The following is a 13,630-nucleotide window of genomic DNA, read 5'->3' as shown; positions in this document are numbered from 1 at the left end:
AAGGAAACAGATCAGCATTTTTGGCCAATAGAATTTTTCCTATGGTTAGTCTCATTTCTGAAACGGAACTGGAATAGTAAGAGGTCATTTGACTAACTTACGATTCCACAGTAAGCCACAGCATGGATAAAGATAGCACCTTGGTTTCAAATTTAGGACTGATACATCCATTGCCTAAGTTAAATTTATATTAAAAAGCTAGCTTTGGAAACTAATACCAAATTTTTTTTTTTTTTTTTGGTAAATAGTTTCACCTTGTTTTTAGACAAATCACTTAAGTTGTCAGCTCTAAACCAATTAAGAAACCATAGTTACAAACCACTGGACTCCCTTCTGTGGAAGTATGTCTCTGCTAAGAGTGAAGTGAAAGGGCAGCCAGAGATCCAGGGCCTTCCCCTCACCCCAGCCCCCAGTTTTCACCCTGGGCTAACCACCTTTCAGCCCTACAGTTTCTTCTCAGTTCCTCTAAATCAACTCCACCTTTATTCACACTAAGATTCCTGTTACTTAGGTCAAAAACGGGAGAAAGGGAAAAGGCAAAGTTGGAATCCTGAGTAACACTGTTTTCTGGTTCAGAAGTGTTCTCTAACCATCGATGAGCAGCTGCTCTTTGGGAGAATATTTCAGACCTCACTGCTTTTCTTCTTAAATTGTTGTTACTGAGGAAAAATAATTTTGTTTATCATGCAAGGAGAAGGAAAATCTCCCCCACACACACCTTTCCTTTCTAAACCTATCCCTTCATCTGAAAGCCATCAGATGGCTCTGTAGGAAGAGTGAGGGCTGGCACCTGAACCGGGCAGAATCCTTTGCAAGCTTAGCCCAGGACCAGATGACTGTCAGTGTCTGGCTTCCTCCAAGCATCTGGGGAACAGAGAGGGTCACTCATTTTATCAAAGACATCCTACTAATAAAAGGCAGTAGGAATAAAGTTAACACCAGGAGTCAATAGCAAAAAAAAAAAACAAAACAGAAAATAAATCAGGAAATTATGACAAAAATATTCATATTACCTGGTTGGTTCCCATCCTTCTGGACAAGGCAAAATTTCTAAATCTACTTGATTTAGAAATGAGCAAATGTTCGCTGGAGATTTTTATGGCTACCTGTTTATCATTAGGGATTTGGAACCTACTACCCAAAAAGAAGCTCCATTGGAGCCATAACCCCAGAGCTCCTACCCTCATAGCACTGAAGTTTGGCTTGTCAGAGGGCACGTGTTAAAAAAGGAATCTTCCCTGGTGGTCCAGTGGTTGAGAATCTGCCTGCCAATACAGGGGACACCAGTTCGATCCCCACTGTGGGAAGATCCTACATGCCCAGGGGCAACTAAGCCCATGTGCCACAACTACTGAAGCCCACGTGACCTAGAGCCTGGGCTCCACAGGAGAAGCCACTGCAAAGGGAAGCCCACGCACTGAAACTAGAGAGTCGACCTCTTCTCTGCAACCAGAGAAAGCCCGCTCACGGCAACGAAGACCCAGCACAGCCATAAATAAATAAATAAACAAATCTTAAAAAAAACAGTAATCTGGCAGAGGTTATCAGCTCTCCTGCCCTGACATGTGTTTGTCTTTAACTCCTCACTGCCTGGAAGCACCTCTCTGGGAGGAATCGGGTTAATAACATCACACACACGGCTAGTCTGATGAGAAGAGTTTTATGTGGGCGATACAAACTGAACAAGAACACCATAAACAAGGAAGGAAGCACAGGCTCAGCCAGGAAAGCAGCCACAAGGAGCAGGCGTAGAATTATTCAGGAGCGGTTTCAAATACCAACACCATATTTACATGTCTAATTTGGAACCTGGCTCTTTTTAAGCATCAGAGGAAGTTAGGGGAGAAACCATGCATGAGATTAAAAATATATATACATGTATACACAGACACCAACATTTTCACACTTCTTTCGTTCATTTTGCCCACAAGAAACAAATTTCCTAAAGTCCCTATATTTATTACGGAGTTGGCAGAGAAGCCCCAGCTGGGGCTTGGATTCAAGGAGGCAGACTTCACTCTCTTTGACCCTACACACCCCTGACAGTTTACCAATGGAACACTTGGAACATGGGCAGGAACGTTCAGAAGAGGCAAGAAAAAGTACAGCTCATTTAACTTATGCATTATATACAGGGCATCAGTTTTTCCAAATACCTTCACGCTTCGTCCTTTACTAGGTTCTTAGCAGACTTCTCACCTGCAGCAACAGAGCTCAGACAAGCTGTGAGACATAGAGTAAGGTGGTACTTTGATCCAGTGCACACTGAGTCAGTCACTTTACTCAAGACATTCACACATGCCAGACCCTGGCAAATCCTCAGGGGGCTGTGGCTTCATGCTTCGTGGAGTGGAAGGCTGGGCTTTTTCCCTCCCTAGATACCTCCTTGCTGCCGCCATCACTGCCAATGAGTGCTCCGCTGTTCCCTCTGGACCCAAGACAGCTGCTGGGCGTGTATGTGTGTAATTTATTGTTCTGCTGCTGTTGGCTCATCCCCGGGTGCTGGCTTCTCAACCTGTGACTCTGGAGGAATCAGATACTGGACTTCCTCCGTACTGATGGCTACCTTATCTGGCTGGAGCCACCTCTTGAAATGTTCCAAGGTGCTAGGAAAGAAAAGGAGGAAAGTGTGACTGCATCAGACTTCACTGACTAATTACTTAATGATTATCTCAGATACTCCAAGACTGCCTTCCCACCCACCACCAATTTCTTCCTACAGTTGTTTTTCACTGCTAACACGAGGTGCGGGGCACAACAGCTCCTCCGACAGCTGTGCATCCTAGCAGCTCCATGGTGTAATTTACCCCCTAGTGGGCACTTGGGCAATAAGCAGCACGAGGCCCCCTTCAAATGCAGTTTCTGAAGACTTGATGAGAACAGCTGAAGAGCCTATGCCTGTCTGGTCTTTTTTCCTCCAAACTGGAGAGAAGAGAAATTTTCAAGGGGAGGAAACATTTCAAATAAATACCAAATTATTGCATGTTAAGTTGCTTCAGTTGCATCTGACTCTTTGTGACCCCATGGACTGTAGCCCGCCAGGCTCCTCTGTCCATGGGGATTTTCCAGGCAAGAATACTAGAGTGGGTTGCCATGCCCTTCTCCAGGGGATCTTCCCAACCCAGGGACTGAACCCACGTCTCTTATGTCTTCTGTATTAGTAAGGCAGAAACCTGAGCATCTTGGTATCTCTGATACCTGAAGTAGTCTGAAGCTCAATTATACTTACAGCACTTAGTTGCGCTAAGTGTGGTTTTTTGGGTGTTTTTGTTTATTTAGTTCATTCTATAGCAAGATGCCAAGATGGAAACATCTGAGTAGCAATGTCCCCCACAAAGGAATGGCCACTATGCCAGGAGGCTTTTTTTCGTTTGGATCTGTGGTAAGGAGGAGGGCTTCCCTGGTAGCTCAGCTGGTAAAGAATCTACCTGCAATGTGGGAGACCCTGGTTCGACTCCTGGGTTGGGAAGATCCCCTGGAGAAGGGGTAGGCTATCCACTCCAGTATTTTTGGGCTTCTCTGGTGGCTCAGATGGTAAAAAATCCACCTGCAATGCAGGATACCTGGGTTTGATTCCTGGATTGCGAAGATGCCCTAGAGGAGGGCATGGCAACCCACTCCAGTATTCTTGCCAGGAAAATCAATCCCATGGACAGAGAAGCCTGCCAGGCTATAGTTTATGGGGTCGCAAAGAGTCAGACATGATTGAGCGACCAAGCACAGCACAGTGGAGAGGGGGAGGTATCCCTGTCTACCTTCCTTGAGCATCCAGGATCCTCCCCTAAAGGTATTAGACAGACACAATAAAATACAAATGACTAGAAATAGTGGAAAGCTCATTCTATGCTCTTCAACAGCAAAAAGTCACATGCCAAAAAATAAGGCCATAACCAGCAGACTTCAGACACCTACAATGGGGGAGTCATGTTGTGGACAGTAAGATTTCCCAGCCCATTGCTCCCTTGCCAAAAGCATTCAGTGAGGAGGGGTCACCTATCTGGTCTTCGCATATGTGAAGAAACACACAATTCCACTACAAAATGGCCTGTGCTTAAAACATACACTTTTAGGTTTAAAACCAAATGCATATCTGTTTCCTGTGCTTGTTCTGAACAGAAAGAAGCACTCCCACAGATGTAGGCTCAGGGCAATGCAATGTGGGTATTTAATCTTCATCTACCACACATTCCATAAAATGGTTCCAGTTATTTCTACAAGGAAGGGAAACCACATTATTTCATATATTAATAAATACACAGAAACATGAACTTGAGTCTTGGTGCTGATCGGATTTCAGAGAAAAGAATTCCTATTTGAGAATTATGCAAAAGACAGTTGTCTTTGTTTCTCAGAACTGGAGAGGAAGGAAATATTAATATTAGTGGGGAGAGAATATAATACCAAATTATTAGTGGCTCAGGAATCGGTGTGTCTTCATCTTTTGTGTTTGGGTCAATTTACTGGGAAAAGAAAAGAGTAAATTTTATATTATTTTCTGAACCCTTGGAAGGTGGCTGGCCTGATCTTAGATGCCATCCTGATTTCTGAAGGATCTGGGGCCACCTTGAGTATTTGAGATAATGTAAGTGAAAATACTTTGCAAGTTAAAAATAAAATGTTTAACTATGAAGTTCTATTTACATGATTTCAGCAGCAGTATTCATCTGATACCATGGGACTCTGGAAATCAATGTTAATGACAGGTTGTAAACTTAGGTTAAATCACAGTCCCCTAAAACCTTGTGTTAAAATTCAGGTTTTTATTTCCCTCATTGATTTTCATTTTGAAAAATTTCTTAGTGAATTTTAAAACTCTGTTAGGAAGAATAATATTAGGAATAGCTAACGCTTTGTCTTGAGAGTCCCTTGGATTGCAAGGAGATCCAACCAGTCCATTCTGAAGGAGATCAGCCCTGGGATTTCTTTGGAGGGAATGATGCTGAAGCTGAAACTGCAGTACTTTGGCCACCTCATGTGAAGAGTTGACTCATTGGAAAAGACTCTGATGCTGGGAGGGACTGGAGGCAGGAGGAGAAGGGGACGACAGAGGATGAGATGGCTGGATGGCATCACTGACTCGATGGACGTGAATCTAAGTGAACTCTGGGAGTTGGTGATGGACAGGGAGGCCTGGCGTGCTGCGATTCATGGGGTCGCAAAGAGCCGGACACGACTGAACAACTGAACTGAACACTTTGTACTGACCCTGTGTCAGGCACAAGTTCTAAGTGCTTCATACACAGTAACTCATTTAAGGCTCATAACAACCTTATGCAGTAAGAGCTACTACTCTTGCTTCACAGAGCAGGAAGCTGAGGCACACATGGGTTACTCACCCAGTAAGTGGCAGAGCTCCTGTGCCCAGTGTCAAGCATCATCCTGCTGTTTGTAACAGAATGCCCTCTCCTCCTTTCTGCATCTGGCCCACCTGAAGATACTGTTTCCCTTTGGTACAAAACTAGAGCCCAGAGGGAGCTCAATGGTCTTTCAACTCTTAAAGCACATTGTCACTTCTGCTCATCTGGCTCTTATGCTGCCTCGTTTTATTAGGTATGTCTTCATATATATTCTTCTCTCCCCAAACTAGTTCTGAGAACCAAAAGAAGGGTCTAGAACGTCGTTACATCTCCCCCTTCATGCCCATGACATCAAGCACAGTCCCTTCACACGGAGAGATGCTTAAGAAATTCATCCATTTGTGCTACACAAATTTGAGTGTCTACAGTATGACAGAAACTCTGTAAGGCAGTGGAGACTCATAGGTAAGAAGACAGTTCCAGTTGTTGACTGATGACTAGTTTCTCAAGTGCAGTGTGTACTTAAAAATGAAGATGGTGGTTTATTCTCAACTCTGTTCAATCTGTGATCAAGATGTAGATGGGGTATTTGCTTTTTGGCAAAAATATCCTTTCTCAAAAATCTGCCACTGGACTAAGAGCAAATAAAGCAGCCTTAAAAAGGATGATATTTATCTCAGAAAAGCTGCTGTTGATATCAACTTATATCTGGACTCAGATGTCACTCTCCCTGACTTCTTTAGAGGAAGAGAAATGCTTTTGGTGAAACAGAAACCTGGAGCAGGACTAGGAATCAATTACCTCTCATCAGAATCAAGTCCATCCACAAAGAATTCAGATGCTAACTTCTCCTGGAGGAACCGGTCCCAGCATTCCTTCTTTGCTTGGGCCAGGGTTCGAAGCATGTCCTTGGAAGTCACTTCCTGATTTAAACCTTTGATTCTTCTCAGTTTCTTTTCTAAAGAGAGAGGAAGTTGAGCTTAACAAGGAACTTGAATATGAAACAAAAGTAATCTAAAATGCAAAATGCCAACTGAAAAATTCTTATTGATGAGTACAAGCACATTGCTCTCATTTTTTTAAGGACAAATGTACATTTTTCTTTTTCCTTCACAACATCTTCACTCTACATTGTATCAAACAAATGTGTAACTGCAGAAAAAGGAAAACTATAGATTCTCATAAATAAACTGATGGCATATTTTCTTTGAAATCACATAATCTCAGCAGGTATCTCTCTAAGGAAAGCTTGTTTTCCCTGGTGTGTGATGTGTATACTGTCGTCTTTTTTCAACTCCTGAAAATAGTTTTTCTGAGGAGTAAATGGTTGGGTTTTGTTTTTTGGTAACGGTGTCATAAAGTGGTTTTCAAACCTCATGAGAAAGAATCAGAGAAAATGGAGAGAGATTCAATGGTTCATTAGACACTAAAATTAACTTGATGAGAACACAATAATAAGAGACCTTTAAGATCACTATGTGTGATTAAAGTCTTGATTAAAGAAAAGGAATCTCCTAACAGTTTTTTCTGAAAGTTGTTCTACTTGTGCCCTGAATGTTGGAGGCTTAATAAAAACAAATATCTTATAATCCCTGTGAGAGCAGTCCATATGGTTTCCTGATAATATATGTTTAGTTACACTTTGCAGTTTAAGTAAGAACACAAGAAAGAGGGAGTTCTCTGGTGCTCCAGTGGCTAAGGATCCAAGCTCCCAATGTAGGTGGCCCAGGCTGAATCTTTAGTCAGAGAACTAGATCCTACGTGGTGCAACTAAGATCAAAGATCCTGGATGCCTCACTTAGACCCGGTGCAGTCAAATAAATAAATATTTAAGAATAAAGAATCCAAGAAAGGGTATCACCATTTGTCTTCTGCCTTAATTTAGTCTTGCCTCCAACTATAATAAATGGGTAAATGATGGCTTTTTGGAAGGGATAGGTGGATATCAAGCCCAGGACCAATAGAAACTTCATGATTTGCAATCTGGTTTTCATTTCTAAGCAAGCCACATCAACTTGAACCCACTTATCAAAACAAACACCTTTTGGTGCTACAAGTTACCACCAAAAGCTTACCATGTGAAAAAAAAAAAAAAATAAACCAACAATTAATAAACATTAAATATTTAAGGAGTTTTTTTCTCTCCAGGAGGATGTGAAAAAGATTATCACGTTGAATTGGTTAAAAGTTTTTTTTTTTTTTTTTAATTTGGCTAGTTGTGGTATGTGGGATTTTGTTTCCAGACCAGGAATGGAACCCATGCCCCCTGCATTGGAAGCATGGAATCTTAACCACTGGACCACCAGGGAAATCCCTGAATTGGTTAAAAGTTTTTAATTGTTGCTCTTAGTACATTCTCTGATATAAGTTTATTTGGCAATAAAAACAATCTTTATATTGTTAGACCTTGTCAAGGTGGGAAGAGGTCTTTGGGGCTGGAAGAAGTCTTCCTCTCTCTGTGTGCTGAGTCCCTAGTTAGGTGTGATCAGGCAGAAACAGGCGCCCTTGCATCCTCCAAACCTGCCTGCCCTTGTCACCCAGATTCTGCCATAAGCAACAGAAATGCCTCTTACTTTCTTCAGGGAAGGACATTTTAATCATCATGTTAACTGATTTTAGAAAAGATGAGTGGAATTTTAACTTTCTGAACCAGTCTTCATCATCAAAGACATGACTGATTCCATGAAAGATTCTTCTTTTCCCAGGACACAGAGCACCAACAAACCAGAGGATCTGGTTCTCCAGCTTCCTCAGACTGTTGTTTCTTCTCCTTACCATCACTGAAGACAGATTCTGACTGCCACAACAGAACTGTTAACCTCCTTGGCCATTACTGCATGGATGACTATCCTATTTCTGATGGCTTCCCAACAAATTTCACGTTACACCCTCACCTTTCTCATTAGCCATCATTCCACATGTGTTTTTCTCATACTTTTTCTTGCACATCATTAACTGAATGCCTTTTGTTTTTCCAAGACATTTCTTAGCAATATGTAAACCCTATTCTGACTCTTCTTTCTGTCCTTCCTCAAAAGCTTCTTCCAGAATTGTCTTTCCTTCTTCAAATAATTATTCCCAGGTTTGGCTCTGTGACATGTTGATGGGTCTCATGGATGTTTAATAAAACAGGATAACACAATTCTGAAGTTAGGCAATCCTGTCCAAGACTGATATTTGTCTTTCCCCTATCAAGGGACGATCTGAATCTCTTTCCTGAGTTAGGAGTCTCTCTAAATCCTTAAGGCCATAAAGATAAGTGAAGATGTGTTCAGGAAATATTTTAAAAGTGAAATGGCTAACAAGAGGAAGAATGAACTTTATGTTAATATGTTGTTGTTTAGTCGGGAAGTTGTATCCAACTCTTGCAACCCCATGGACTGTATCCCACCAGGCTCCTCTGTCCATGGGATTTCCCAGGCCAGAATACTAGAGTGGGTTGTCATTTCCTTCTCCAGGGGATGTTCTCGATCCAAGGATCAAACCTGAGTCTCCTGCATTGGTAGGCGGATTCTTTACCACTGAGCCACCAGGGAAGCCCATTATGTCAATATACTCCCATCCCAACAATCATTCTATTAAATATAACAGTTTCTCAAACTGTAGCATCAGAAATCCAAATGGAGCTCTGGGGCCATGACCTTTTTCTTTCAGGAAGGTATAGGTTTGACACTTTTGGGTAACCTGAATACTTGAGCCACTTTGGCCACCTCATGAGAAGAGTTGACTCATTGGAAAAGACTCTGATGCTGGGAGGGATCGGGGGCAGGAGGAGAAGGCTGGATGGCATCACCGACTTGATGGACGTGAGTTTGAGTGAACTCTGGGAATTGGTGACGGACAGGGAGGCCTGGTGTGCTGCAATTCGTGGGGTTGCAAAGAGTCAGACACGACTGAGCAATTGAACTGAACTGAACTGAACTGAAGAGTAGGTAAGAGTGTTCTGTAGAATGCCAACAAATAAAGCAAAATTTAGATGACACAAAGGCCAGAGATGATAAAGACTATTTCAAGGGATATACTGGGAAAACAGGGCTCCTTCCCAACAACCAACCTGAAACCCCCTGTAGATTTACACCTGACAGATACATGTGGTGAGGACAAAAAGAAAAATTAAGAATAGAAAACCAGATTTGATGTAACAGAACTTCAACATGCTTCCTTAAAACCTCCAGCTTCAGATTTAAACAAACAAACAAAAAAGCCATCTAACTTACCTAAAGATGCTAAATACACTTCTGAATCCTGCAAGGGAGCCCAAGGCTTTACAGCTGGCTGTGCAGCAAAGTGTGGGGCCTCCCTCTGGCCTGTGCCTGCAGGGTAAGAATCCATAAAGGAGTCTGAGAAGGCATTGCTGGCACTGTCCTCTTGGTCAGGATGTGGCAGGCAGGAACAGATTTCAGCCCAAAGATCTGGGCCAGATCTTGTGGTTGTAGAGTCAATGCTTTCAAACATTTTCATTTGGAATCTGACCTGAAAAACAGAACCTCAAGTGAATAAGAACTGACTTGGGAAGGAAGGTTACAGCCTTTTAATTAGTTTTTCCTAACAAAATTTAAAATGTATTCTATTACATTCTTATGTTATAGATAAAAAGATGACAAAAGGGTAATTGGGTTTCTCTTCTGGCTTTGCACTTGTTTTCATAATGAAGTTGGTCTTTTAAAATAGAATTTCTATAAGCCAGACACAAAAGACTGAATGATTGAATGATTCCATTTTCATGAGGTCTCTGCAGTCAAACTCACAGAGACAGAAAATGAAATGGTGGTTGGGATGGGGATGGTAATGGGAGTTATTGTTTAATGGCTACAGAGTTTTAGTTTGGGAAGTTCTAGAAGTGGATGGTGGTGATGGTTGTGTGATAATGTTAATGCCACTGAACATTACATCTAAAAATGGTTAAAATGGTAAATGTACATTATGGATGTTTTATACATGTGCAAGCACACACATAGAGGTATTTCTAGGACATTTCCAGTGAGGACAACCGTCCTGCACTTTCCTCCAAAGATCTCCAAGATGTGACCACTCTGTCCTCAACCAATTAAATTCTGTTTTCAATAGGACACAGACTAAAAGTCCTGCACAGTTCCATATACAGTACACTATGATAATAAAAATGCTGCTTGGTGAAACCTGTCAGAGTACTAGCTCATGGGCTCATTACATGGAGGAGCTGAGCTTGAACATGCTTCATGTTCTTATTAAAAAAAAAAAAAAAACAGAAAGATAGACATTTTCATCATTTTACAGATGAAAAAACTTAGGATCAGAAGCGTAACTTGCCAAAGACACATTACTGGTATAGAGTGAATCCTTGATTGGAAACCAGACCCCCGCCGCTCCAAAAGCCATGTTTTTACCCAATAAAACTCAGCCTGTTTGTGACTATACTGAAAATAGCATGAGCAGAGCTGAGAGGGAACAGCGACCCACAAAGCCCTGGGGGCTTTCATAACTATCCAGTCTAGTAGGATGAACTGACACCTCCTTTCAGGAGGGACCTTTGAGATTATGAAGGCTGCTTAGGAAAAGATCTGAATAATTTCAGGATCGAGAGCCCAGGAAGCGCAGGGCCCGGAAGTAAAAGGCCAGATGTGACGGAGGCCCAGTATGAACTGATGCCAAGGGTCACAATGAGGCTCCACTCCCATCCCGAAGTCGTCTGAACCCACCCACACCAAAACTTTGCTAGCATCAGAGCCCCGGTCCCCCGGTCCCCACTAGGAAGTACCGTCCAGAGCGGAGAAACAACCCTCGTGTCCAGATCCGGGGCCTCAATCACTCCAGCCTCAAGGACTGACTAGGCGGGACGACTCAGGCCCCCAAGGCACCCCTGTGGTATCTCGGAATACGGCCGGAGCCAGGGATAGAAACGCCGCGCAACCCTGCGCCTCTTCCCCTTACCACAACCGGCTGCCAGCAGCCCTCAATCGCTCGGCTCAGTTTCTTTGCAGGCAGCAGGGAAGAAATAAGGAGGCGGAGTCTCCAGGTGACGGATCCCGGGAGTCCTCCAACCACCGCCCAACCTGGAGATGTTCTGTGCGTCGATTGGTCGAGAGGAGTTCAGCTGGGTGAGGAAGTGAGCCGCATAGCGCTTCGGAAACGATGGGCGGGACTGTTGTTGCCTGGATACGGTGGAGCACACACCCTCCGCCCTTGTTTTCCAAGGGGCCAGGTTGATTCCACCTATATCAGTGGGTTCCAGCCCCGCGGACACCGCTTTCCACGTGATTCCTGCTCGGATGAGGAAGCCCAGTTTCCAAGGCCTTGACTTTTCTTGGTTCCCTGAGCAAGTTAGTCTCCTCAGCAGTTCTCTGGACTGGTGTTGGTCCCCGAAAATTTCAGACCTTCGACACGCAGATTAGAGAACGTATGCACCTTGAATGGGGGACGGAGGCGATTACTCTCCTTACTCCCACAGGAGATCCATGTACTTTTCACCAGTTATGACGCTTTCCCACATTGATTTAGTCAATAGGCATCAAGCTCCTGCTGTGTTCCAGGCATTCTGTTAAGCGGGAATTCAAGACAGGTAAGACTTGGTATGGGTCCCAGCTTCATGGTTTAGGAGGAAGCGCCATGGAGACAGACATGTTTACAAATCACCGCAAAGAGTTATAGAGATATGACGGAAATGTGGCCAGAGTACATAAAGGAGCCAGTGGTCATGGGAGGTGTGTGTCAGAAAGGCTTTTTTTTGTTTGTTTTAAAGAAGATGACCTTTGATATCCTTCTGGGGTTCGCTGAGACATAACCCTCCCAACCTGATCTCCAATTTCCAGGGTTGATTACTCTCTCACAAAGATATATGTGAGAAAAGACAGTAGCCACCAATCTGTAGAAGTAGCTTGGCTGAGGGTATAGTCTCTAGATGTGTCTGAAGCTTCTCAGTGTGGCTATGGTGGTGATAACTACCACCATGTGAAAGGGAACTACAAGGTACTCTTTTACTTACATTTATGACCATTCCTAGAATATGCAAACAGAAGGAAGTGGAAAGCAAGAAAGAAAACAAAGGAGCAAATAATAGGCAAGATTTTTGCCAGTGCTTATTCATAGAGAATATATGAGGATGGGCGGTTTCCCAGAGTCCTCCAACTGCTGCCTGACCTGGTGACATGAATCTTGTAGCATCTGATTCATAGAAAGGATGACTGTCATAGATTTATGGGTGTTTCATTGAACTGCTCCATAGCCTTTCAACTCACTTACGAAGTTTTCTCTAATATCCCGCTCACCAAAATAATACCCTCTTGATTTCAAATTTGGCCACCCATATCTTACATATCTTGATACCAGAATGAGGGTTCCTTTAACAGTAGGCACAAATAGTGGCTGATGTAAAATTGAATACACCTTTCAACTTAAAGTGATAGTTGTAAATTAACAAATGGTCACCTTTTCTGATAGGGCTGCCCAGGTGGTGCAGTGGTAAACAGTCTACCTGCCAATGCAGGAGATGCAGTGTCCTGGCTTGGGAAGATCCCCTGGAGAAGGAAATGGTAACCCACTCCAGTATTCTTGCCTGGAAAATTCCATCGACAGAGGAACCTGGCAGTGTACAGTCCATGGGGTTGCAAAGAGTTGGACACCACTGTGCACAGCACACCCTTACTAATTCATCCATGTCGTTTGAGTTTAATTAGTGTGTGTGCTGAATAAATCCAAACCAGATCCTGGACTTGCAAAGGTGAAACCATAAGCCCCGATGATCTCCCTCTTCCCAAGGACTGCTCACACTTGGAAGCCACATGACAGCAGTCAACATCCTTCTATCTTAGACTCTGTTTTCCCACAGTGATTCGTACAAATATGTTTTTCATTTGTATTCTCAGCCAGCCTAGGCCTTCACTGAGGTCAGGAACCATGTCTTTCTTACCTTTGTATCTCTGAAGCTAAGTGATGCTTGGCAGATGTTCAACATTTATTTGGTGTCTGAATGTTTAAATTAGAAACCTTTTGGTCAAAGACTACACTGAACTGGAGCTAGATCTTGTGATTCACTCTTCAGTCTCTTCTCCAAGTGGCAACCAGGGTAATCTTTTTGGAATGAAAATTGAATCTTCACACACACGCACACAAATTGGATCATCACACACACAAACAAACACACACACCAGAAACTCTTTGATAATTCCCCATTGCTCTTAAAGGCTTAAATTCTTATCAGAGTAAGTTAGGTAGAGTTCTTAGTTCAAATAACAGAGCTCATTCTAGCCAGTTTAAGTGGTAAAAGGGATTAATTAAAGCTGCTCCATACAATAAAATTTCTGTAATGATAGAAATGTTCTGTATCTAAGTTGTGCAATAAGGTATCTACTAGTTTT

General features: G+C 42.9%; 1 protein-coding gene across 2 annotated transcripts; it reads right to left on the bottom strand.

The window, feature by feature from the left end:
• Positions 1,645-11,327, bottom strand: C10H15orf57 (chromosome 10 C15orf57 homolog). 2 transcript variants are annotated; one of them, XM_005685487.2, is made up of 4 exons: positions 11,208-11,327; positions 9,515-9,770; positions 6,099-6,255; positions 1,645-2,606 (listed from the first exon to the last, which is right to left on the bottom strand). In XM_005685487.2, exons 2-4 carry the CDS (start codon positions 9,756-9,758, stop codon positions 2,468-2,470), a joined length of 540 nt encoding a protein of 179 aa, XP_005685544.1. In that variant the 5' UTR covers positions 9,759-9,770; positions 11,208-11,327; the 3' UTR covers positions 1,645-2,467. The 2 variants fall into 2 exon arrangements, with proteins under 2 accessions (XP_005685544.1, XP_005685545.1); XM_005685488.3 differs by having other exon boundaries at positions 11,035-11,293.

This window comes from Capra hircus, chromosome 10, assembly GCF_001704415.2.
Source record: "Capra hircus breed San Clemente chromosome 10, ASM170441v1, whole genome shotgun sequence".
NCBI classification, from domain to species: Eukaryota; Metazoa; Chordata; class Mammalia; order Artiodactyla; family Bovidae; genus Capra; species Capra hircus.
The sequence above is the reverse complement of the archived record's forward strand: the minus strand, read 5'-3'. Positions and strand labels throughout refer to the sequence as shown.